The sequence below is a fragment of the Streptopelia decaocto genome (assembly GCF_964273445.1).
Source record: "Streptopelia decaocto genome assembly, chromosome: 1".
NCBI lineage: Eukaryota > Metazoa > Chordata > Aves > Columbiformes > Columbidae > Streptopelia > Streptopelia decaocto.
In genome coordinates, this window is record NC_138663.1 from 113,447,523 (window position 1) to 113,473,509 (window position 25,987).

The 25,987-nt window shown below is 43.5% G+C and overlaps 1 protein-coding gene across 1 annotated transcript in view; it reads left to right on the top strand.

Moving 5' to 3' along the window:
- The window catches only part of TSPAN7 (tetraspanin 7), a 105,151-nt gene that overhangs the window by 58,736 nt on the left and 20,428 nt on the right, over nt 1-25,987 (top strand). The window contains exon 2 of the mRNA XM_082043471.1: nt 24,297-24,485. Within this exon, the coding sequence (XP_081899597.1) occupies nt 24,297-24,485 (189 nt within the window). The remainder of the gene's footprint in view (nt 1-24,296; nt 24,486-25,987) is intronic.

Below are 25,987 nucleotides of genomic sequence, written 5' to 3' on the forward strand. Positions count from 1 at the left end.
TAGTCTACCAAGTACCTCTATGGATGGAGGCTTCTGAGCCTTTATTTCAGTGTTTCTGCAGAGTCTGGCAGGCATTATTTTGTGGGCGTGGGTGCTCTTTGTACTTCGGGGAGCTAAACACTCGCTTACATGTTACAAAAGGAAAACTGAGATCTGAAAACTCTCTTCAGATAATGCTGGGTGGATTCAGAGCAGGGGGCTGAAAGTTTATCAGGCATTGCCAAGTTAGAATATAAAACCTGTAAACCAGAATGAGATCTTCCCCACAAAAATACTTTTTTTTTTTTTTTTTTTTGCAGACAGGTCTGAATTAAACTGACTGTTTAGCCAGTTTATGCATGATCCACATAGTCACATGGGTTCTGTGTGCTTGCAAACAAGAGTTAAGAGCATGACTGGAAACTACCTTTAGACCTTGCAATTGCACTGTTTTGAGGGTGACTCCTGTTGCTGCTGGAGGAAGATGAGGAACCCATGGGGCAGCTTGGGAAACGGTGCTTTCTGCAGCAGTCACGGTGTTTCTCGAGGCTTCCTGCAGGCACCAGTGACCCTGACGTGGGGTTACATACTGGAGTTGGAGAAGCTTCAGTCTTCTGATGAGGATTTTAAAGAAAAAAAAGATAAAAACTTGTTTTCTCATGCCATCTTTGCTCCCTTTCCAGGTTTTGCTGCTAGGAAATGCATGTGTTAGACTTGGCATCCAAACCGTGTTGTGGACATTCGCTGCTGTGCATCTTGAACGCAGGATTACTGGGGGTCCTAGGCAGTGTGGACCACTTCAAGCTTTAGTCCACTTCAAGGTTCAGGGGCTTCCCTGTGCTGAGTGCAGGTCAGGCAAAGCAGAAATCTCTTGCAGAGAGCTGCGATTTGGGGGGCAGACAGCTAGGTTAAAAGGCAGATATTAGTATGTTCTAACACGGAAAAAGACCTGATTTGGTTTTTGTGGTATGTAGATATTTCTAGAACTGTAGAAGTGTGGGATGGAAAACACCTCCGCGAGGAAAGAACCTGACTCCTTACTACCACTGGTAGGTACATTGTCCAGTGGCTTTGTGACTGACCAAACTCTGTCTCAGAGCTAAATGGGTCTGGCCTCCAAAAGTCTTGTCGAAAGGCTATTCAGAAACTCATCCGTGTGAGTGGTTAAACACATAATTTTATCCTGAGACAATACAACTGTGCTTTTGTACCCATGCAGTTCATTGGGAGTGAAGAAGGGAAGCCAGCTGAGCTCATAGACAGTTGGCTTATTCTCAGGTATTGCTGCATTCAGCAGAACAAGCCACATTCTTCTGTTCTTTCCTCATACAGTAGGCTGATCAGAGGTGGAAGAGCTAGGCATTTCTCCTCTAGATCTTCCACATTCTCGTTGTGTCATATTTGAACCTGGACAGCCAGAATCATACTCTACTTCAGAGGAGATTTCATCATTGCTTTGGTCTGTAGCGTCCATATTTCCATGGGCCTACTGGAAATACATCATTTGCACAAGCATTTTTCACATCTGCATTGCATTGGTAGCTAATACTCACCTTCTGAGCAGCTGGTACAGGTCTTTCACCTGCAATTCCTCATGACTGAGACCAGCGTATGGCAGGGATCTGTATTCGTACACTGAGGACATCACACAGTTAATCATGTTCCTTCTGTTTTGGTGTGAAACGCCTCCATTTCCTCCAGTGTCCTCTGTGTGACAGTGTTGGCCAGTTTCATCACCAATAAACTTTCCTTAGGGTATTCGTAGATTTTTGTGATGCTCATAAAAGTAAGTCAGCCCAGCTTGCAGAATTTCTCTAATAACTCCTATCAGCAAAGGCTACTGCAGCTTCCTCCGTGTTGCCAGCATCTTTATCATCAGACTGTTTCTGTACAGCTTTTTTTTTTTTTGTGTTTTCCACGTGGTGCTCTGTCAGCAGGTTTACTGAAGGGAAATCAGATGGTTCCAGTGGTATTTCTGTTGTATAAAAAGTGAGTCAGCTTTTCAGAAAGAGCTATTTGGGTTAATTTGTAATAACTAAACTTCAGTAAGCCATGCTGCATGGCTTTATCCCACTTCGTACTTACCTCTGTGCCATCATTTTATGAAGCAAATGAGGCCATCTAGAAAAAAAATATTTTTATGTTGAAAACGGACATCTATTTAAATTAATAAAACATTTTTTTCTTCATTTAGCAACAGTAATGCAGGCAATGCTGCTAAAGATGTACACTGGTCATCTTGATTTGAAAATTAATGCTGGTTTTAAGTTTCGAAAGGAGTATTTTCATAATATTGTTAAATTTTAATGGGACATTATGAGTTTGAGAAATAACACTGAAGATGAAGCCTTGCTGGCAGCTTGTGGCTGGGTGCCAGCCATTCCAAAAGAAGGAGACAACAGCTCATACCCAGCAGTATGACTGATTGTAGATGCTGCAGGACTGTTTTTTTTTTTCAATAGGTGGGGCTTGTTTTTTCATTTCTGGTGGCACTTTATCAGCTTGGATAGAGAAAATGGTATCAACATTTTCTATTAGGCTTTACTTTCTTCTTGTATTTGTTTTCTTAAGCAGTGCAATTCCTGCAGTGATGCAGCAGGGTCATATTTACTTGTGTTGACATTAAAATATCCATTTGAATGAGAAAATATTTTCTTCAACAGACCTTCGATACACGTGGAAATGTGTTTCAGAAGCCCTTACAGGTCTGAATTTATCAGCAAATTTGATCAAAGTGCGTTCAGCTGACTTTGTCAGGTTAGCACGAAGGGAAGTTTGGATGCGTCTGAGCAGTCCTGTTGGGGGAGAGTGCAAAGTATGTAGAAAGTGCATTATCCATTATAGTTTAAGCATTGCTTTGCTTTGAAGAATATTCTTAAGTATTCTTTATATGCTCTAAGAAAGTAAGTAATAGAGTGTAGCAGAAAAGAGCCATTCTGTTCTACCTTTCTGTATCCTTTCTGTATCCAGCAGATCATGAGTGGCTTTTGAACGCCCCTCCATGGAGGGAGGAGATCTAGACCCACTGAAATGTTTGGTGGCTTTCCCGTGGGGTTTTTTTTTGGCTTCCCTTTGTGTTGGGCATTTAGAAGAGAGAAAATGGAGCAAAATAGCAGCCAAAGATGAAAAAGGTGAGAGAAAGATGGCAGAACCTCCTTAAAACAGTTTGGTTTATTTTTCGTTGATGGGTAAAGATATATACCAAAACTGCTCCTGCCAGATAATAAACTTCAGCTAATTTTCTTCAGGACAACACATTTGCTTTTGAAGATTTGCTTTGCTTGCACTTATTTATGATTTCTTTTTCTCAATTCATGTTTTCCTGTATTCCTTCTTTATTTATCTTCTTGCTGTTCTTGCTCTCTCTCATTAACAGGATGTTCTGCTGCGCTGTCAACTGTAGCACAAAATACTCAAGGTGAAACTTCTCCCAAGCATTAAGCCAGGCCTTGAATCGTTCTGGCAATAATATTTACATATAATGGGAGCAACGTGATTGTACTGTGGGACCATTCTCACCTTCTGACTTCCCAAACTACACTGGCCATTTTCATGAAGGGAAAAGTAATGTTTGAGAACTTAACATCCTTTCTTTATATGTATAGCATACCCAGGGAGCAGGTAGCAAGAGCAGGCTAAATATAACTATTCCAAACCTACCAGGCTTCCTTTCAGCCTTGTCTAGGGTGTGCTGATGTGTTTTTCTCACTGAGGGCCAAGGGGATGCCCATGCTAGACACCTCGAACTCTGCAGTGCTGCCCTGTGTGCAGTAATGTGATGAGTATTGCCCAGTGCCTGTTGATCTGGCTCCTGTGCATCCATGCTCCCTGGTTTCACAGAGCTGTGGCCCTTGCACTCAGTCAGGGAAATTAATTCTCTGACAAAAGGAGAGGCATCTTTTGGGGCGTGAATTTGCCTAAGTTTTGTTTTGTAGGCAGCTTCATCTCACGGTGGCATCGTTTATCCCATGTGAAGTATTCTTGTGATGTGTTCTTATCTGGACACTCATTTATCCATTTGTGCCTCAGCATCCAGCCATAGTTTTTTGCCTTCATGAATGGCATGCACCTTAATGTTTAAATAAGTCCAGGTTGTTTTACTTCTAACCAAAGTGTGCTCTCTCCCCAAGCCAGAGGGAGGATCCAGAGCTCCCAAACATCCATCCTCTGCTTCTGGCTACTAAACAACACCAGACTGCTCTTGGAAGAGATTCATCAAGTTCCTTTCCAATGTTTGGGGCAGGGGTGTCAAACTCCTTTTCACCGGAGGCCACTTCAGCCTCGTGGTTGCCTTCAAGGAGTAGTTACATTGATACAGTCCTAAAATTACATTCATCCCTTTAAAGGCAACTGCAAGGCTGATGTGGCCCCCAGTGAGAATGAGTTTGACACCCCTGAATTAGGGTATGAAAATGGTTGTTTGTTTGTTGCTCCTGTAATTTCACTAGTAAGATAGAAGCTGGGAATCGGAAACCTCAAATCTAGGAACCTGGTGCCCTTAGAGACAAATCTTCTTGTCTGGTCTATTGGTATGGTTAATGGTAGAAGGGATTAGTTGTAAGTGATCTCTAAAGATCTCTAAAGAACTCTAAATCAGATTGGTTTTCTTTCTTGCTGTATTACAGAATGGTATGTTTTGCTGTTGTTGTTTGTGTTTTTTAATTGACAAGGCATTCATTTGGTATTCGTTTGTGTCATGCATGGTGTTTGAGTAACCTACAGGTCAGTGAGCTTCAGCCCTTCTCTACATAATTCACAGTGTATCTGAAATATCTATTTGAAAGTCCAACCCTTTTGGCACAAATAATAAAGATTCATTCTTGTTAATTCTACATTTTCCTGTTCTGGATGTGGCATGTTTGGGGATCCTTTCTACTGATAATGAAGGCATCTCTGCAGCCATAGAGCAGCAAAATGCACTGCAAAATGCATCAAGCCTTTGCAGTGTAGAAACTTGTGATTGAAGTACCAAGATCGATGTCGGTGAAGTATGGATGGAAGTGTCTATGTGTGAAAGCTCCATAAGATACATCAGAACAAAGGTTAAAGGAACAGCATGTTTTGCTATGGTGCAACCTTTGTATGAGTTCTATCAAGGAACACAATGGCAAGGAGAGGAAGAAAAACCTGACTTAAAGTCAGGATAAGAGGAAGAACAAAACTGGAACCATGAGATGCCCAGATAAAGAAAAAAAAAGAACTCTAAAATTCAGGAATTTTTGTGTAAGACTTCTAGGGGGGACTAAAAATAATGAGGCAGAAGTTTCTGAACAACATGCAGTCCTAAATGGTATGGAAGATGAGCCCCAAATCATTTTTTTATGTCCCATTGAGAAGAACCTAGGAGATGTTGTGAGGACTAGGCACCCAGCATCTCCTGACCTCTGTGGTGTGTGTATGCAGGTGATCCTGGCCAGACTAGATGGCTGGACACATGCATCTTGGTGCTTATGAGTAGTTGAATGTGAGGGTGTCAGTAAGTAAAATCAGCTTTGGAGTTTCATAAAATAAAGTTGCCTTCTGCTTCGATGAAGTTTTACATTGAGTTTTGTTACACTGATCTACATCCATAGGCAGTGTCTTGGAAGTCTGAGTGACTTACAGGCTGAGGAAGCCAATGGTGATGTAGATTCTCCCAGGGAAGTTCCTGTTAATTGTTGGGCTGTTTCTTCTTCTCCAGAGGTTCATCTTGGAGCACTCCCTGTTGGTAACACTTAGATGGGAATAGCAGGGTTTTTAAGAAGCAGAACATACTGGAGCTGTTTGTAAGGGCTGTCACAGCTGGAAGCAGCCTTTGTTGTCTGTTTTCTCCATGTGAATCCCAGGAAAGCACATGATTCCCCAGCTTTGTCTTCAGCGATGCTGCGGCAGGAGAGCTCCCTGACAGCCTGGCATGCTTGGAAGCCATGAGGTCCACATTTTAATATAATGCATATTAAAATACAGGTCTTTATATTTTTATATGTAAATGAAGCAGGAGAATGTGCTCCTTTTATATATGCCTGGAGTCTGGAAGTGAAAGCACTGTAATGTGTGTAACAATGTGGTTGGCAAAATGAAACACAAAAGGGTATATCTGGTCTTTTCTCATGGTGTTTTGTGTCAAGGTTTTTGTTTTTCTTTTTATCATTATATGTGTAGCAACTTTGTTTGCTGTCCCCTTCCTTGCTGATACTGCTATTTTTTGTTCCCGGACTGCCAGGCTCTGATACCTTAAGCTTAATGTAGCCCATTTGGTAAGCCACCATGTCGCTGGTGTGTCATCCTGGATTAACAGTGAGCATCAGCTACACCCAGACAGGATGGCAAATTCGGGAGCTACATTCCTGCCTGGAGCCACTCACAGTACGGTCTTAGTGACAGCTGCTGGAAATGTGTAGTAAGAGCTGGTGAAGTAAAATAGGAGAGCTTGGTAAATGCGTGCAAGAGAGTAATCAGCTAGGAATTTGTATGGCTTATGCTCAGCCTTTTAATGCCTTCTATTTTCTCTCATGAGTAGGCGGCTCCCCAAATTGGAACCTTTAAAGAACATAGATGAGGCTTGAACAAGACTGACTGGCAACAGGGCAAACATGAATTTTACAACAACCAGTCCAATGAAATAAAACATAATAATAATATTAAATAATAATAGTAATAATAATAAAACATACATAAAATATGTATAATTATGGTAATGTTAGCTTGCCTTACTGCTAATATGAATGCTAGTAAGATAAATATTGAATATCTGTAAGTAAACTATCATTATACTAGCATGCAACCTCTCTTCTAATTGTAATTCTTCTTGAGAAAGAGGCAATGGTTTTCTTTAATCTTTTCAACGGGTGCTCTACACTGAATCATTTTCTTTAATTGCTGCTCTAAAACATACAACGGGTTTTTTAATGCCTACTTTTTATATTTATCTTTTTACTTTCCATTAATTGCAGTACTTCCATTCAAGCTTGGAAATTAAATTGCTTCCTCAACATATTTCTTCTCTGCTGTATGTAAACATGGGCTTTTTTTTATTAGCCCTTTTTCCGGTGAAGCTGAAAGTGCCACAGTGCTGAATGCATGGGGAAGATTTTGCCAGTTGTCTTAGTTACTGGCGCTTTAAAGGAAACTGAGAAGAGTTGACACGTGGGGCAAACCTCCTCTCTTTCTCCTACTGTGGGGAGTTTATCTGGTGTTTGGGGGACCAAAGAGCTGCACCAGGAGCCAGCAGGATGCCTGCTCACCTCTGCCTTTCCAGTGGCTGCTCTGAGCAGCTCAGCCAGGCTTTGCAAGTTAGTCTGAAGTTTGTGTGCCACAGCTCGGGATCGTGATAAAGTCCTCCTCTCTCCTTTCATTTAAACAATCCACCTACTTCTTTTATTTGCTTTGATCATGGATTTAGTAAGTATGTTAATGGTATATCAAAACCTGATTAGAGCTGATGAGATGAATAGGAAAAAAAGAAGTCTAAAAGTATTTAAAAATTAATTATCTTTCATTGCAATAAGATACGCAAAGTCCCCTATGATTTGGTCCATATGTTTTTTAGGACATTGTTTTGCTTTTTCAAGAAAAGAAAACTTGTAGCAGAAAGGAGTGAGCCACAAGTATTATATATAGAAATCAAAGAGCTTGATTTAAAAAATAATAATAATCCATACCTTCTGCAAATCTTTCACTGCATCTCAAGCAGCAGGAGATTCCCACTCAGGAGTTTTTTTGGTATTTCGCTGGTGTTGACAAAGGACATTTTGCAGGCCAGATGGAGGTACGTGGGCGAGGACTAGTGCCCCACAGATGGAAGCGGCAGCTGTTGCCTCCTCAGGCTCGCAGCAGCTCAGCCATGAATAACGAGGGTGCCACGGGAGCCATGGCAAAGCTGAAAGGTGGGATGAGGGAATCCTGCACGTGTCCCTCAGTTTCTGGATCCACACAAGAATGTAAGAAGTGGTGGGAGACCTGTGGTTAAAATATTTCATGACTACCTGACCATCCTGATGGGGACTAGAGTTGCAGGTTATCTTGTGTCTCAAAAGAGCATTAAAGTACCAGCAGTATAGTTACATGTGTGTTATCAGCAATCTGATAGTATCATTTGATATTATGATTATCTGGTATTTTCTAGTCTTGTTTGTCTGTTGTTTTTTTTTTAAACACCACAGAACTTCACAACTTCATACATCTGGGTTGAAGTTCTTAAAGTTTGGCTCCTGCTTCTGGCTAGCTTCTTTGGTTTTATTCCAGCCAGATTTTAGCTGTCTGAGAGCAAGGCTGGATAAAAACAAACAAACAAACAAACTAGCAAACTCTTTTTTTTTTTTTTTTACATGAGAACACACACAGTCATACACACACTCAAAAGTGTCAGTATTTTCATTAAGCAACTCTAATGCGTAGCAAAAACCAACTTATACATGAGGGATATGCCTTTATTTTCAGACATACACAAGTACAATACCCACAGACAGGTACTCGTGTATCTCAACCGTTTAAGCAACAGTATGTGTATATGTATAGAAATACAAACCACAATTCGGTTGTTTCTTTTAGTGTAATCCAGAAACTTTTGGTGAGTGGTTGCATGTCATAAACTATTTTGAAATAATATTTATCAGCTCTGATGTACTGGATGTGGGGGTGATCTTTTTGAATTTTGATTCTGGGAAATGTTTTTATTTTAATAAGATGGTGCACTACAAGACCAACTCACTGAAATGTGTGCTAAATTCTAGGAGCATGCCAGGGAATTGCAGCTTCTTTTCTGCAGTGCTTCAAATCTGCTTTGCTGTCAGTTGCCCTTTTCTACCAGCCTGGCTCATGGAGCAGTCATCTTTTTGCTGCTGAGGATAAGGATACTCTGATAGCATAGCTTCACACACAAAGCCAAGCATCACCTCCTTGGATATCTGACTTGCTTACAGATAAAGCCATTGTAGTCCTGATAAACCTGCAAAGAAGTGAGTTAGTGGTCACTCCAGCTGGCAGCTGGTCTCACCCAGAAGGCCCCTGACGTCCACATAGATGTTTCAGAGGCATGTGTGCCTGATTTATCTACAGGCAGTTGCTGATTTTAAGGATTGTGCATTGTAAAAAAGCACACTTACACATCTCACAGAACTTTTAGAAGTTAGGCTGCACGTGATATCTGCCTACTGTGTGGGCTCTGGAGGAACTGACAAAATTGAATTTCATCTGCCTTCTACCTCCTCCTTTAGCTGTTAGGAAGATAGGACTTGAAGGAATAACCGTGGTTATTAAATCCATCTCCCAGCAGTGCAGGAGAGTGCACAGACCATCTGCACACCACAGTCCACGGGAACGCCTTCCTGTTGAGATTCGGGGTGGATATTTCCTTCCTCTTTCTAAAAAAAGCAAAGCAACTTGTGGCTTTGACTTTAGCTTCTTTAGAAGGAGCAGTGCATGAAAAGCAAAGCCCCACAGTAATGAAAGGCAGAGGGGCATGAAAAACTGTTGTGTAGCCACAGAGCCAGAATGCAGGACCTTGGCTAGGACAAAACTACGCTATTTTAGAGTGGAAGAAACCATGCTTTTGCCCTCCTTAGCCTTGTTTTGTTACCTGTTTTGCTTCCTTGGCTGCATTGCTACCTGTGTTTCAGAAGAGGAGCAGTAGCTAAGGTGTGAGTGAGAGCAAAAACAGATGGTTATTGAGAACATCATTGGTTTTGAAGGACTGACTTGGGTACGCTGAAACGTGAACACTTGCTTTCTCTGGACGGCCCATGTGAGCTCAACAGCAACATAATGGGGATCCACCATATGTACCTGCCTGCCGAAAGCAAACCTGTATCTACCAGGGAAATTTACTGCAGCACAGTACCTGAAAGATCTGGAGAGAAAAACATGGCTCATGTGAAAGGAGAAAAGGAAAGGGCCAGGAGTTTGTTTATGAAAGAAATGTGTTCTTTCTAGAAAAAAAGAAAAAAAAATGTGTTTAGAATGGCAACTCTCAGCTCCTTCTGTCTGTGATTGGAAGAATGTAAATAACAGGTAATTTTCCATAAAATGAGATCAGTACATTAGGGGTTTGGTTCCAATAATAAAATCCTTTTTAAACTTCAAGCAAACCCCTTATCAATTCATTACATATGTTCCTGAGCTGATTTTTGCATGGATTGAACTGAAATGAACGCTGCAGCTGGCAACCTCTTTGCAGAGGCCACCCGGCATTGCACGGGTCAGGGCTATAAGCCACCCCTGGCCTCTGGTTTCCTCCTCATGGCTTCCAGCCAGTTAGGGATTTTAGTGGGGCCCTCCTGCTCTCCGCTTGTACTGCTGCCCAGCAGCCCCCCTCCCACGGGCAAAGGGAGGAAAGCCGCCCAGATGTCATGTTTTGCAGGCAGTGGTCACATTGCCGGCTTCACCTCCTTCCCTCCCATGGCACTGTTCCAAGGGGAGGAGGCTGCTCCCAACATAGTCATTCTCATTTCTACCCTAAATGCATTGGTGGCCGGTGTGTGCCCACTTTGTTCCCAGCACAGTTGTTCTTTGGCTTAAACAGCCCTCTCTTGTCCTTGATGTGTAATCCCCTTACAGGCAGGTTCATATCCCTTTACCCCTCTTTATCCCACTTCATGTGGGGCTTTGAAAGCCACGTGTCCCGCCTCCTGCCAGAGACACTCACTGTTGTCTCCTTATCCTGGGAGTCTTTCTCTGAACCCCTTGCAGTCACCTCACCTTTCTTTAATGGGGATAACTGGACTTTAGCCCATTGCAGACTGCATTGCAGCATTGCGGCTGGGGCTCCCCGGTGCCATGTGCGGTGCCAGCCTACGCGCGGCCTCTTCCGGAAATACCTTGCCCTGGGAAATGCACCGTTGGGTTGCACGTGCCATTTTCTCCATGTGTGTGCCGTGAGTGGTTCCTCATAAACACTGTGGTCCGCTGGAATTCAGAAGTTCTTTTTCTTCACTATTACTTGCAAATTTAGGAGCTTGAAACTCCTGGCCTGGGTCCCAGCAGCACAACCTTGAATTTGGTACTATTGATTTTCAATGCGTACCTATAACCGCACATTTCAATGCCATGTTCTGCTATTTCTGAAGGTTATTAGGAGCACAGATGCTTGAATACAAAATGATTCCAAGAGTGTTTCACACCACTGCTGTTGTGTGCGGTGACTAATGAGCTTGTATATCACTTTTAAATTCTTTTCAAGTTCTTTTACTGCTAGATGTTAACTTTGTAAGACCAGCAGATGATCAAACTGATAGCTCTGTGTTTCCTCCAGTTCCCACAGCCAGCAAAGTGAGAAATCACTCTGGGTCTCATCCTCCTGTAGATGTCATTACTGCCTCTTGTAATATTCAGAAGAAAGCTGTGTAAGATCAGCAAAGTCATAATTACAGAAATATAGTATCCATATGGACAGTGGCAGACTAGTGCCCAATTAAGGATGGAATTGGAGTTACAGTGCTCTGCATCTGTGCAAGAAATACTGTGTGCCCAAAAGGCCTGCTGACTACCTTTGTCCTCTGGGCATGGAGAAACCTTTTTCCATGTGCTCACCATGTGGGCATTAAATGGGTGCAATAATTCCATGGAGAAGCTTCTTCTCCTAAATTGTATTGCACCAACTCCCCTTCAGAGTTGTTTTGCAGAGTCTTTGTGACTGTACCTATTCTGACAAGTTTTACGGTGTCTGCTGTCATCCAATGCATGTAACCAGTGCAAAAGAGTATGTTTTTTTCTGTACATTTGACTCAGGATGCACACATAGTATTTTCTTCCTCTCTAGAGCTGGATGAACTGTACCGCATGGCCACTGTATACTCCCTGCATCTTCAGTTTTTCGTTTTATTCCTGTTCAGAAATGAAGAAATTTTGACAATTTGCTTGGGCTTAAGATGGTGTAGTATGATGCTGTAGTTTGCTGCTGCTTATCTGAAGACTTTTACACATGCAGAGAGGAATTCCTGTGCTGACTGATCTGCTGAAACTACCAAAACTCCTTCATCAGAGACTGCCTCAAAGTCTTCCCTACCCTCGTCAGTCCTGAGGTTCAACAGAGTCTTTCCACTCAAGTTTAGACCATTCTTGTGCCAGCATGAGCTTTGAATGTAGTGCTAGTTTGATGGCCATGGATAGCACTAGAGGCAGTTCTTCAGAGTGTTTCATTTTCTTCCTTTACTTTCTTCACATGGGGATTGTAGGAGTTTAGATTTTGCATGAATTTATTAGAAGGCAAGCAATCAACAGGAGCATTTAAGAAACAATAAAGGATTTAAATACAGGCGTCGTGGTTGAGACGAACAAATGACATAGACCAAGTTCTTCCAGGATGAAAGTAGTAGATGCCGTTTATTGCCACAAGTGCATTTTTATACAGTTTTACCAATTCATGTGTCTCTTCACTATTGGTTACAAGTTACAGCAGTAACATCTCATTGGCTATTTTTGCTATCATCAGTGTTACTCTTTTACTCCCTTCTCTCTCATGGGTACACCTAATATCTCCAGATACTCCTTTTCTCCCATCTTTCTCACGGGTAGGCCTTAATATCTTCAAGGCTAATTTCTGTTCCCATGCCCTCAGTCAGGGATTTCACAGACCCATCATAGTCCCCCACATAGGGGATATTCCTGTTTCAAAACATGTAGTCTCAATTATCTTGCATTTTTTACCTTTTGAAATCTTAGATCTCAGTAAAATTGTAGAATTGTCCTAAAGTATGAGGTCAAGCTATGTTATGCTGTGTAAACCACATTTATGTCATCTTTGTGTAAATATTCTCTGGCTGTATCACTTGGCTGATGATCAGTTAGTTCTTTCTATTCTGCTACATATTGTGCTAGACCTTCAAAACAACCACTCTTTCTTTGGTTAGGAATGTGCTTTTTCATTGATACTTGACTGAGTATATGCATGCTTGAAGTTATACTTGTTGAAGACTTGGCAGTTTTCAATACCATGTTAATCTCTCAAAAATAAAATCATAGAATCATAGAATGTCCTGAGTTGGAAGGGACTCACAAGGATCGTCGAGTCCAACTCCTGTCCCTGCACAGGACAACCCCACAGTTCACACCATGTGTCTGAGGGCTTGTCCAGTCTCTTCTTGAACACTGTCAGGCTTGGGGCCGTGACACCTCCCTGGGGAGCCTGTTCCAGTGCTCCAGATTGTTACATTCTTAAAAGCAGGGAAGCTCAGCAAGAAGGGGAGGACATGTCTAAAAGATGGACATTTGGAAGACAGTAAGCCTAGCCTGCCCTAAATATTTGTTAAACTGCAAGTAAACAGAAAAAAAGGCCACGTGGTAGCCACAAATTTCAGACGTGAAAAAATACTCATAACTTTGAGGGGGACCTGCTGGTTTGTTTAGACAAGCAGATGTGGAATTGTGTCCTTTAAATAGCTGCCCACCTGCCTGAAGCAGGCTGCAGCTCTGCAGAGGCTCTGGCTGATGAGCAGGTTGATGCTAAAGCCATCCAGCTGCTCTCCAGAAACACCCTGTACCCTCACAAGCTTGGTCTGAAGCAGCCTTGCTCCTCACCAGCCTGGGTTTTGTTCCAGTGGCCACAGACCACCATGTGGCTTCCTCACAAGTGACAGCAGTTGACATCTGTAGGAGACATGACATAATCAATCAGTATTTGGGAAGAAGGAATGGCTGCAAGGTTCAAAGCCATTCTCCACAAGCTGATGATGGGTGCTGAAGGCACCTCCTTTCTCTAATTATGTGCTTTAGCTTGCAGAGTGGCATGCCACTTTTGATGTCTCCAAACTGTAAGTTCTTTTTCCTTAGACATTCAGTCACGCATATTTAAAGCTATGTTTCAAGAAATTAGGTCTGAAAATTCCCAGCAGAGAAGTATTTTTGCATTTTATTTTTATCCAGAGATGACCACATTTTTGTCTGCAGCTGACTTAAAAGATACATCAATTAATAGAGCCACAAGAGACTAAACTGTAAACCAGAATATTTTCTCGCATTAAATGAAGTGTCTTACATAAAAATAAGCCTCATGATGAAGAACTTAATGTTACTAAGATTTCTGAATATCTTTCTCTAAGTGCAAGGTGTAATAAAGCTGCGTTTTCCCCGTAAGAATATGATTGTTTATTATAATAATTCATTACATACCTGGCCTAAGTACAGGGATAAGGTCCCAAACCTCATTGTTCTCCCTGAATCTTCCTACAAGTGGCAAGTAATTAATTATTTCCTTATAGGAAAATTCTATAAGAACAAGTATTTGCTACTGTATTAGCAAGAAATGATTAGTTTTGAGTCATACTGCAAGGGTGTTGTCAAGCTCTTGTGTTGTCTCTCCCCCACTGCTTGGTTGTCATTTCTGCCCCAGCCTGCATGGAAAGCATTATTAAACCTTGGTGTATCGTTAGTGTATGCATGGTTGAGGGTGCTGGGTTGTATATAAAATGTTCACTTCCTATCAGTGGGCATTTAACACTACCTCCTTGTTGTTGGTAGAGGCACTGTTGGAGTTAGGGATAAGTGCACACTCTTGCCTGTGGAGTCAGTGGTGAGTAGCCAGATTAACTGCATTCTCCGTAATAACTTAGTATTCACCTAGGTGTCTGTATTATGAGAGTTGGTATTTTACTTCCTCTTAATAATTTTTTTCACTGGCACCGTAGTTCAGCCTCCAAGGGTATTAATCTGTTGGTGGCTCGCTCATGGCTACTATTCATGCACTTATAATAGTGTCACAGCAAGGAAAAGCACTTGAACCTTAAAAATAATTTCGAAAAGATATAGGGTACCAGTTCACTAACAGAAAGCAGCTGTGGAAGAACAAATCGTTAAGCTTGATGTCAGTGTATCTAATAAAAATCTCCTCCGCTATATTTCAGGGCCAATCTGGTAGCCATCCCCTAGACCTGGGTGCACCACATACTCAGCTCTGACCCAGTGGCCACACAAGAGCAGAAGCCACATCCCCGTTGCCATAGTTTGCACGTGCTGCTATCCGTGATGACAGTTTCTGTGGGGAAGGCATGGACCAGTGGTTTTAATACATAGGAGCAGCAGTTTTGAATGGAAGCAGCTAGAGCTGTGGTGGATAATGAATTTTGTGACAGCAGCTAGAAACTAGATGGATGCTGAGCAGCAGGGATCATAACTCAAATAGATTGCTGGGGCGAAGGGATGACCTGTTGTTCTGGACAACCTACATGTGCAACAGGAAGACACAACCCTGCGCCGGAATTGTTGCGGCCTACCCAGGTGAGACAGGCAATGGATTGCAGAGAGGAATGTAATCGAACAAATTAATCTTAGGGCATTTTTTTCTTTAGATGCTTTTAGCTGGATTTTCGTAGGAAGGAGTTACTTAGATGGGAAACTCTGTCAGGACAGGAGAGGAAGAGGAAGGGTAGGCCTGAGTTAGAAGAGCAGGGAGACAAAAAATTGTCCTGTCAGATACTGGCGGATGGATTAAGAAATGGTGAAGTCAGGGACTGGAAGGTGCTAGAGCAGTTATGTACCAGAATGGCCACTGAGGGTGTTTTCTCCTTGCACAAGCACCTTTACTGAGTGCCTCTCAGTTTCCAAATGGTCCTGAAATGATTATTAATTGGCTTGCAACATTTTCTTGTATAGAGTCTTCACTGAGTAGAGTATAATTACAGTGGTTTTTAGAAAAAGTCAAGGAAGTCTTACTAGAACCATTTGTTTCTGTCTATCATCAGAATTCCTTTTTTTTTCTTCTTTTAAAGCACCTTCGTTTTTGGTGGAAATACCAGGCAGTATCATTGGTGATTAAACCTTTGGTGGTGGTTTTGTGTTTAACTCTTTCCTGTCAATGGGCATAATTTTTTAATTTTTTCCGAAGAGGAGTTAAGGACATGAAAGAGTTGCCTTCTTCCAAAGACACAGCTCATGACATCTTCGTTTCTTATTAGCTCCAGCAGAGATTGATCCTGTGCAAAAGGCAACTGGGATTGGTTTTGTAAGTGTAGCTGCGACCACCAGATGTGAGGATAGATAATTCAGCTGTGTTGCTGGCTTACATGCATTTCCACGTTGCATCATATCTTTTCTTATTGCTTTGCTCCTGCCTGTGAAGAGCTGACATTGAAGCTCAAAGGAAGATTTATGTTTGGTTTAGTCACCTGCCTGCCTGATTAGAGCCTGGAGACTGAGGCAGGAGAAGATTCAGAGCCAGCCATTCCCATTGCTTGGCAGGCTGCAAAGGAAGAACATTTTGAATGTGATCCCTTGCCTATTTTGGGAAACTTCTAAAATTTTCAGAGGTAGGCCAGTTATTTTTAAGGCTCTCTGGACATGCTTTTAATGCAGGATTTGTTCTGGATGCTGTCAAGGTCAACCATTTTTTTCATGAAAAAGTTTCTCTCCTTTGGGAAAATGTCTGGTAGTTCTAATTAGCTGTGTGCCTTCATCCTCTTTCATTTCCTCACAGCCTGCTAAACCTATCGCTAGACCTTTCAGCTTCAGCCAAGATGGATTGCATTAGTTCCTGTCTGCCTTCCCCTGGCTTCATCCATTTTATGTGCAGACTTTCTCCAGCCTCTTTGAGGAGAAGACTGCAGAAGAGCTGTGTGGAGAGAGTGCACCTTTAACAAAATGAAGGGAGGCTTGTGGTCGGAAAAGAAAGTATTGGAATTGAAGAGTTGAAAATATCAGCAACATGGGTGTTTTCCTTGCATTTGGCTTTTTGTTGCCATTTCAGATCTCTTTTCAAGTTCCACACGTTTCACATTCATTCAGCAAGGCTCTGAATATGAAATTAAATAGAAAAATGGCACCTACAATGAGATCCTGATTAATCTTAGTTCTGTGCATTAAGAACCGGTCCAGGGAAATGCTGAGCTCTCCTCACTGCTTTTGGAAGTAGGAGGGATTGCTGTGTGCTCAGTATCAGCCAGGATTGACCTCCAAATCTTATTTTGCCAGAGTTTAGGAAGGAAAATAGCTGACATCTGTAATGAACAGGAGGACATGAATTATGTAGACAAATAAACTAGCGATTACTGCTGCACATTTATCTTCACCTCTGTAAATGATAAACTTTAAATGTTCCATATGGAAGCCCTGTGTATAAATTAGTGCCTCTGCATTTGGGCCTCTTGAATCTCTATGGACATGTGATGTGGCAGCTTTCCTATCTCCTACCTCAGTTTGAGGCAGCAGTTCTCATTATACCATGCTACCAATGTTCTGTGAGATCTGGGGTATGAAGACAGCGGACTCAATTAGGATGCAGCATGCGTTCAGTTGAAAGGAGTACACAGTGTTTCCCTGCCTAATTCTGACAGAATTAAAGATAGCGTACTTTTCAAAGTTATTCTCTGAATCCTCTTATTTACATATTCCCTCTCTGTTACCCAGAAAGAGGGGTTGATAGTTTTATCTTTGTCCTGCCACTATTAAAATAAGTATGCTTAGGTATTTTTGTGTTGCCCTTTAATTAAGAAAGTGAGTGTGCTAGTTCTAATTTCAGAAATGCCCAGCATTGCCAGAATATCACTTTCCCCGGTGCCAGCACATGTGCTTGTATTAATGAGGTTGGCCATATCTTTGCTTGTGTGTCTCTTAAAAGCAGATTGTTCACTGGACAAGTGAAGTTAGACCTGACACTCGTTCAGTCGTATTTCTGCCTGCCTGTTAGCTTTTTTACCACATCCAGTCACTTCCAGAAATGGGGACAATGCTGCAGATAACATTGGAAATATGTGTACTAGTGCTGAAGAGTATCTCTGTTTCACTGAAATCAGTGACCGGTGGGACATCATGCTTGAGAAGAGACAGGACAAGGCAAGGAGAGATGCTTTGTTGGTCCTTGTGCAGTCTTGCTGTCCTATTGACAATCCCCAATTCATTTAGATGCGTTAGTAAATATGCAATACGCAGAGTAAATGTGAGATACACAGAGATGTTAGCTGGGAAGGAGAAGGGGAATATAACGGTGGTTGGGAAGGCAGTGAGGTTTGGGCATGATGTATATGGCCAAAGCAAGGGGTAGTGCTGGTTGGATTTTTTTTTTTTCAAGAGTATTATTTTTTTTTAAGGCAGAACATGACAATTCATTTAGATTAAAAAACTCAATGGTAATGTCTTGATTTCAGTGGAGTTTTTCTTAGAAAAAGACCAGGTGGCCTACCTGCTTCATTTCCTGCCATCACATCAGTGGAAAGTTTCTGGGGTGTGTTTGCTGATCCTGAGCTCACAAGCAATGAAACATGAGACCTACTAGTGCTAAACAATGCAATTTCTCATTGTGTGTAGTCTTTACAGTCCTTGTCCTACTTAGATATCTCCTACTTGTGGGTTTTTTGCTTTTTTTTTTTAACCTTTAAAATGCTTGACCTAAATGAAGGTCAGGCCTAATAATGTTTTATTGGATGCTACATCTCACATTTCTGGGCTGAGGAAACATGAGACTAGGGGCTTCCACTGCGGTGAGTTTTTGTAAGGAAGTCATGATCTACCTTCGATGAAATCCAGGATGAAATAGCTTTCTCATAATGTTGAGGGCTGGAAAAAAAAGAGCACAGAAGAGAATCAGAAGTTGCAGGGTGTTCTTTTTTTTTCCTTTTCTGGTCCCCCAAAAAATAGTGATTCAGGAATGCTGGTCTTGAAAGACTGGTGCAGTAATGGTGTCTTAATTTTCCCAGCTTCTTTCTTTGGCATGTCTCAGCCCAAAAGCCTGTGGCAGGTATCAGTAACTTCCACACCTGTGCTCTGCTGAGACTGACAGTAACTTCTCCCAACTGGGGGGCCAGCAGAAGAGAGCTGTCGTGCTTGATCTAGTGGGGCTTCTTTGTTGGTGGCTGCTAGCAGGAGATGCTGTGGGTGGTGTCAGGGATGAGGACATTTCCTTGCTGGGTGGACTCTGAGGCTTGGGGTTCTCCTGAGAGCAGTCACACGTGAGGCTGGAAGGACAGTGCCGTACATCAGGAGGCAAAATCATAGAATCATTTTGGTTGGAAAAGACCCTCAAGATCATTGAGTCCAACCATTAACCTATTACTGTCACTAAACCACGTCACTGGGTACCACATCTACACATCTTTTAAACACCTTCAGGGATGGTGACTCCACCGCTTCTGTGGGCAGCCTGTTCCAGTGCTTGACAACCCTTTTTGTGAAGAAATTTTTCCTAATATCCAATCTGAACCTCTCCTGGTGCAACTTGAGGCCATTTCGTCTCTACCTATCACTTGCTACTTGGGAGAAGAGACCAACACCCTCCATGCTACAACCTCCTTTCAGGTAGTTGTAGACAGCAAGAAGGCCTCCCCTCAGCCAGGCTGAACAGCCCCTGTTCCCTCAGCCACCCCTCATAAGAAGCACTTTTACCTGGAAACATGTGCAGAAAAGGAGCATCCATCAAAATAGCATGAGAGACAGGAAGTTTGAAAGCATTAAAAAGAACTGACAAAAACCAACTTGCAAGCTCCTTTCATGGACTTGAAACCAGTCCGAATTTCTGGAGGCTTGTTATGGCAGCAGGACAAACCAGGCCTGCCCTCGCTCCTGGCACAGATGTCTCTCTTAGGATGCCATCTGTTTGGGGATGGGTGCATGCTTCAGCTGTTTTATCCAGGTGTGGGTGGGCTACTACAATGTAAACCAAGGTTTGTATAAAGTCCAAAGAAAACTTCAGAGCACTTTGCTGAATCAAAGCAGTAGGTGTGTTTATGACAGGACTTGAAATGTGGTATATTGGGGTTTTATCAGCCTGTCTCTATCTGTGTGTGGTGTAGGCAGCTCCACCTCAGGCCAGCCATCACCTGTGAGACCCAACATTGTGATGAAGGGGGCAGTCAGAGATCTGCTTTGGGAGGGCAGGTGTCCATGTTGGGGGTCCCAGCAATGGTGGAGAGTGAGCAAAGTGCCCCTGATGTATCTGTGAGCCTGAGTGCTGCCAACCCAGCCCTGGAAGTTGCTCCATGCGCTTTATTAACCCTGCAGCAAGGGCAGCAGTGTGCTGCCTGCCCAGGGCTCCTGCCTGGCACTGCATCAAGGAGGCAGAATTACCATTAGTGGCTGGGCAAGGGGATGGAGTGGTACATAACAGCTGGTATGTATTGAAAATGGCTGAGCTATCTAGATATCCCTTCCCTCTGCATCCTTCCTCTGATCGGCTGCCCTTATGCATTTTCAGACTCTGAGCTTGAAACAAGCAAACAAAACAAAACCAACAACTCACAAAGTCAGAGGTGCTTGAGGGAGGTGGTGAAGGCCAGGTTTGCCTTCATCACATCATGCTTGACACAGCTGGTGTGGTATAAAATGGGGTAGAGACTCAGTGAAGCCACTCTGACCCTTCTGCCTGACAGGTGCTGTGTGGGGAGTGGAGTCCCAGCCCTCCAAAGAGCAGCTACTGATGGTTCTCCCACAGCTCCTTATGTTTGGGCAGGATCTCTCCTTTAGTTGCCTTTTTTTTTTTTCCCCCTTTGCTAACGGTTGTTTTTCTGTGCCACTCCAGATGTATCATTTGGGGCATGGTAGGCTCTGCAGCTGCCAGTTCATTTCTTCTGTGTCTGCTGAGGATCTGGAGTGGGGTTTTGCAAACCTTTTAGCACAGGCTGTGGTTCTCATTCAATTCCAGGACAAATCTTAATTCCTTGAAGGGCCACTTGAAGGCCAGGTTCTGCTGAAGAAATCCACCGATGGAGCAGGACTGCTGCTCTCTTGCTCTGTGTGTGCTGGCTTTTGCAGTTATTTATAAGTAAAGCTGCTCTGGATGATGAATCTTGGCTCAGGGGGACTCTAAAAGTCAAGGCTTGTGGTGGATCTCCTCTGTGTCGGGATATCTGAAACATTTTGTATGTCTCCAGGAGAAGATGTATTGATCATATCCATATATCTATCTGCCACTGTTTATCTTGATTATTTCCTAATCATTTTCCATCATGCCACTGAAATGTATGATAATGGTCTGAATGGAAACATTACAGTGGGGAGTGGGAAAGATTGGGTAGAGACTGTGAGTTGCAGGAGGTTCTCTGAGATTCCTTTAGACCTGTCAGATGCAGATGGACCCAGATCACCCAGCTCTTGAACCTGTTGGGCCTGACCCCCAGGTCTTGCTGGACACAGAATTAGGCTGGCATGGTGGTTTCAGGTCAAATGAAGGAGTTGCTTCTTTAATCAGATACCACCGCACAGGGCTCATTTCCACAGCCTTTTGGGCAGAGAAGTAAAGGCAAGTGCAGTGATGGTGAGTGGCGGGAGCGGTGTGTATTTCTGCTGCCTTGTTTTCAGGACAGCACTATCCTGGTCTTCTGTCTGCCCTTGTCCCTCTCACTTTTAAAGAAAACAAACCTAAAAAACAAACCAAACAAGAGGCTGGTACATTGATTGCTCCCTTGATAGTGTGATGTAGCAGAGAGGTAGGGTTAAAACGTGTAAGGAAATAAGGTTTGCCTTTGAGTGGAGGTGGGCATTAGTCAAACCGCTGCTCGTGCCCTGTTAAATAAAGGTCGCTAAGAGATTTTCAGGGAAGTCTTCTGTTTTTTCTTCTTCACAAGCGAAATTCCAGCTGGTGCTGCTGCAACCCACTGTGCAACTGCAGCGTGTCTTTGTGGAAACGTCCCATCCCTCTGCACAGTGCCAGGCTCGCTGGGGGTTTACGCCTTCACCACAAACTGTGGGATTTCCTTGAACACTTGTGAATCAGGGCTCTATTAAGACATGGAAGGGGAATGAGCCACCAAGAGGCTTTGCTTCTTTTTTCCAAAGTCTGTGTCTACCATAAATTGGATAGGCCCCCCTGAGACAGGGGGAAAACAAACTCTTAAAACGCATAGTAAAGGGTTAGTAATTGTTTCAAACAGCTATCTAAAAATGCTTTTTATTACAAGGCTTGAGTTCTCTTTCAAATGTGAAGCTGCTTGTTCATTTTGGCAGTGAATGCTGCTTTTACATCTCCCTGGGGACAGTGGTAAAACTTTCAGCAGCTCAGGCACAGAAACCAGCCCTTTGTCGAACTGGAGGCGAGAAACCAAAAGTTGTTCTGTGGATTTCCGAGTCCCCCACAGCTCGCTTTTGGACTTTACTGATTAATCTGCACCCTCTGAAAAAGCTTTTGTTAGGGAGAAGGGGGAGAGAAGTGAAGACGGTGTTGTGTGTGGATGGCACCCAACTCAGCGGAGGCGTTTGGTGCCTGTGGGTAGGTAAGCTACTTGGTGATTATTTTTGTTTTGACACTCTGCTGTTAGTTGGTGGGGTACAAGAGCAAGGAATCGGCACTTTTCGCAGAGTTGCACTGAAAGATGGACAGGAGCTGGATTTATTCCTATCACCACTGTGGGCAGGAGAGCAGAAATCCCTGCTAATCCTGTCCTGAAGGTGTGACAGAAATGCTGACGCCTGCCTCAGCCGTTCAGGGGGAGCACTGGGGGCTCGGGGAGACAGAGGGACATGGTTCCTATGTAGCCTCATCTAAGTGTTCCTGCTCTGGCAGGGGGATTGAACTAGATGATCTTTGAGGTCCCTTCCAATCCCTAACATTCTGTGATTCTGTGTGTGGGTTTCCCTGGCAGTGCTGTGCCCGATGTGCTCTGCGTGGGAGCCAGGTGGGGGCACATCTTCCCTGCAGCTCTGGGAAGCATGGGGGGAGGAAGGGGATGAGCTAGGAAGTGTCTAAATTGCCAGGTGAGATTGTTTTCCCTCTGGTATAAAAAGGATCTCCGATCTCTGAGGACATGTTAATTTGCTTTTGTCTGTCTGTGTCTCCCCTCTTTATTCTCTCTTCTTTTGGTTTCTTCTCTTCCTCTGCAATCCTTCCCCTGTATCTTGCTTCAGAGCATCTATTTTGTATCCTCACTCCTCCTGGCATTTTCCTTATGTGGCTCTGATTATTGAGCAGCTCTGCTGAATACAATTCCCTCTCCAGAGAGGGAGAAATGCTGCACCAGAGCAGCTCTTGCTGCGGCTGCTGCAGATGCAGGTTGAGCCGAGGACAGGCTCCTTTGCCTGCTGGTGCTGAGCAGCAGGATGCTGGAAAGGGCGCAGTGGAAAGGCAGTGATGGAGATGCAGCCTCCATAGTCCCTTTTGAACCAGACCAGCCTAGGTAAAAAAAAGCCAAAAAGCTGCTTTTGTTTTTTCCTTTGAGCAGGTTTTCCCTGAATTAATTGACATCAACCTGTATGAAAAGTAGCTGAAAGATCTTACAACATAGCTCAGCTGGGATTTTTAGGGGCAACATACCTGTGAACAAGGATCCCCTCCCTGAACAGCTGCGGAGCAAGCCTTATGTAATAGTGTTGAATTTCAGGATTTCACAGCAGTATAAAGATGTTCACATTCCTGTGTAGCCTCATCTAGGTGTTCCTGCTCCGCCAGGGGGATTGGACTGGATGATCTTTTGAGGTCCCTTCCAATCCCTAACATTCTGTGATACTGTGATTCACAACAGAAAACTTGGAAAGTGAACAGAAGAACACTGTCAGGACATTTATTCTACTCCTGCCCCTTGACAGTGGCTTAGAGGAGCTAGTAAGAAGTTTTGGGGGAATTCACGAAGCATCTGCAGAGCTGGCACTCCGGACTGGCCCTTCATGTCCTACCTTTGTTTTCGCCGTGGGAATGAGTTAACGTGTGTACGGTTTTGAAGCAGCATCGGTCAGCATGGGGTGAGCCATCAGCAGATGGTTCAGGAATCATCCCGGCTGTGGCCACTGCTCGACGTTGGGGTACAGCACACTATAGGCATCCCCCACATCCCTGCTGGAGAGGGCAGCCCACATGTCCTGGGTGCCCTGTGGCATGGTGGCGTCTGCTTGCAGGTCTCAGGCAAGAGGCTGGGTGCTTCCAGGTCCCACTGGTGTCCTCCCACCCTGTGTCAGGGGGAAAGCCTCTCCACAGCCTGGGGCTTGCTTGCTGTATAGCCTGGGGAGTCAGGCTATACACTTGCCAGAGTGATGCACTGCAGGGGATGCTTGTGTTCCTGAAACTTTAGCATTAAGAAGGACAGGATGTCAGGCAGCAGGTTTTTGTGGCTCAGGCAGTTTTTGTGGTAAAACTCAGGAGGCAGGAGGTGTCTGTGGTTATTGTTGGAGTTTGGTAAGACTAGTGGAGTTGCCACCTCTCTCAGTGTGCTGCAGGAGCAGAGAGCCTGTTCCTGCAGGCGGCACACTGCATCCTCCCTTGGCAATCATCGGCTCTGCGATGATTAGTCCTAGATGTTTGTCCTCCAGTGGCAGTCTTAACGAAACATCTCCAGATTCTGGAAATTAATTTTCTCTGTCCGTCCCTCTGGAATTAGTAAGAGTCTTGAGGCTTCCTTCTGCCAACACAACAGCAATAATGAATCACTTCAGATGTGTATTGAATTCAGATGCCTTCTGTGGTAGCTCCTGACAGCTTTCTCCTCTTGCTTTTGCAGATCACAGGCGTTATCCTTCTCGCAGTCGGCGTTTGGGGCAAGCTCACCCTTGGCACGTACATCTCTCTCATTGCTGAGAATTCCACCAATGCCCCCTACGTGCTCATCGGGACGGGTACCACAATCATTGTCTTCGGGCTTTTTGGCTGCTTTGCCACTTGTCGTGGCAGCCCATGGATGCTGAAACTGGTAAGCGTGCCAAAGTGCCTTGAGCAAGAGGGGAGGAGGTTTTTCTGATGTATTGGGATTCCCCCCACCCCCTGCCAAGCTTCACCAGATGTTAATGTGGTTTTTTAGGCACATAAGCTAGATTTTATTGATCTTAATGTTCAACACGTGTGCCTTTTGGACAAAGAAGGGGAAAAAAATCCTTGCCAAAACCAGTTGTTGATTGAGTATGAATGAATTTTGCTACTGCACAGTGTGCAGGCCCATGTGTGGTTGAGTGCAGGGTGAAATGCTGCCGGTGAATTACTCTGTGAGTGATTATACAATCATTCTGTTTTTCTATGAGCTAGATAGATAGGTATATTTTCAATCTTAAAAATATCCAAAGCATCATAAATGTGTAATTCATTTGAACTGTATTTTACAGGGATAATTTTAATGCTCTGATGTGAAATCTATGGAAATAAATAGTTGGTACCTTCTAAAAGCACACCAGCCTTTCTTTTTCTCCTGATGTTCACTAGAATAAAACAAGTCAGCCCCAGAAGGCAGAGCTCTCTATGGTATGTTTGTCCTAATCTCAAAAGCAGTGTGAACGCAAGGTACACTAAGCAGGGGCACAGCAGCTGTCTCTCAGTCCAGTTTAACATCTCTCCCTATAAGTTTCTCTGTTCTGAGTTTTCCAGCCCACCTTAAAAGGCAAAGCAACTATGCGTTAAGCAAACCTAAATGATAAATGGTGTTTCTAGGAATATTCAGGAGCAAAATCGTACATGTCCAATGATCTGAAGGGTGGAAATAGCACTTGCAATGCACTGAGATAGTGGAAAAGGGCTTGACAGTACAGTGTGTCTCCTGCTACAGTATCTGGGGGCTGATTTTCTAAGGAGATGGGACAATTCTCCAGTTTGAACTGGACTTTTAGAAAGGATGTCTTAAAGAGAGTTAGTTTCCTCAGTTGATGGCACAGTAGGGGAGAGGCAGCAGCTGCAGATCGGTCAGCAGGTGTGTGCTGGTGGCCAGTCGCTATCTACCTGGTGCTGTCATAGGTGCACCACTGCTGTCTCTTGCTGCCATGTGCTGTCAGGGCACGTGTAGAGGCTTGTTGGAGTTACTGCAATCCAGATAAGAAAGGGATATAGGTAAATAACTATATAAATCCATAGGAAATCAGGCTCTGGTAGTTTCTTCATAAGTCATGTAACTTTTTTTAAAAGTATGCCACTTACAGTGGCATGTGCTGTTCCAAGCACATAGTTTTATTTTCATTGTACACCCAAGAAATATTTCAAGACTTTCTGTCTTTCCTGAACAGAATACAGGCAGTGATTTGACAGCTGCATTAACTGGAGAGAATGATTTTTCTACTTCTCTCTTCGGTGTTGTCCTCCCTTCCCCAGCAACTTTCCATTAAAAATAAATTTCCCTTTTTCCAGATCCTGCGAGGACTTTATTTAATTTAAAATGTTTCCTTTTTTAATTAATTGCTATTTATCACATGGAGAAAAAAGATAATTTTCCTT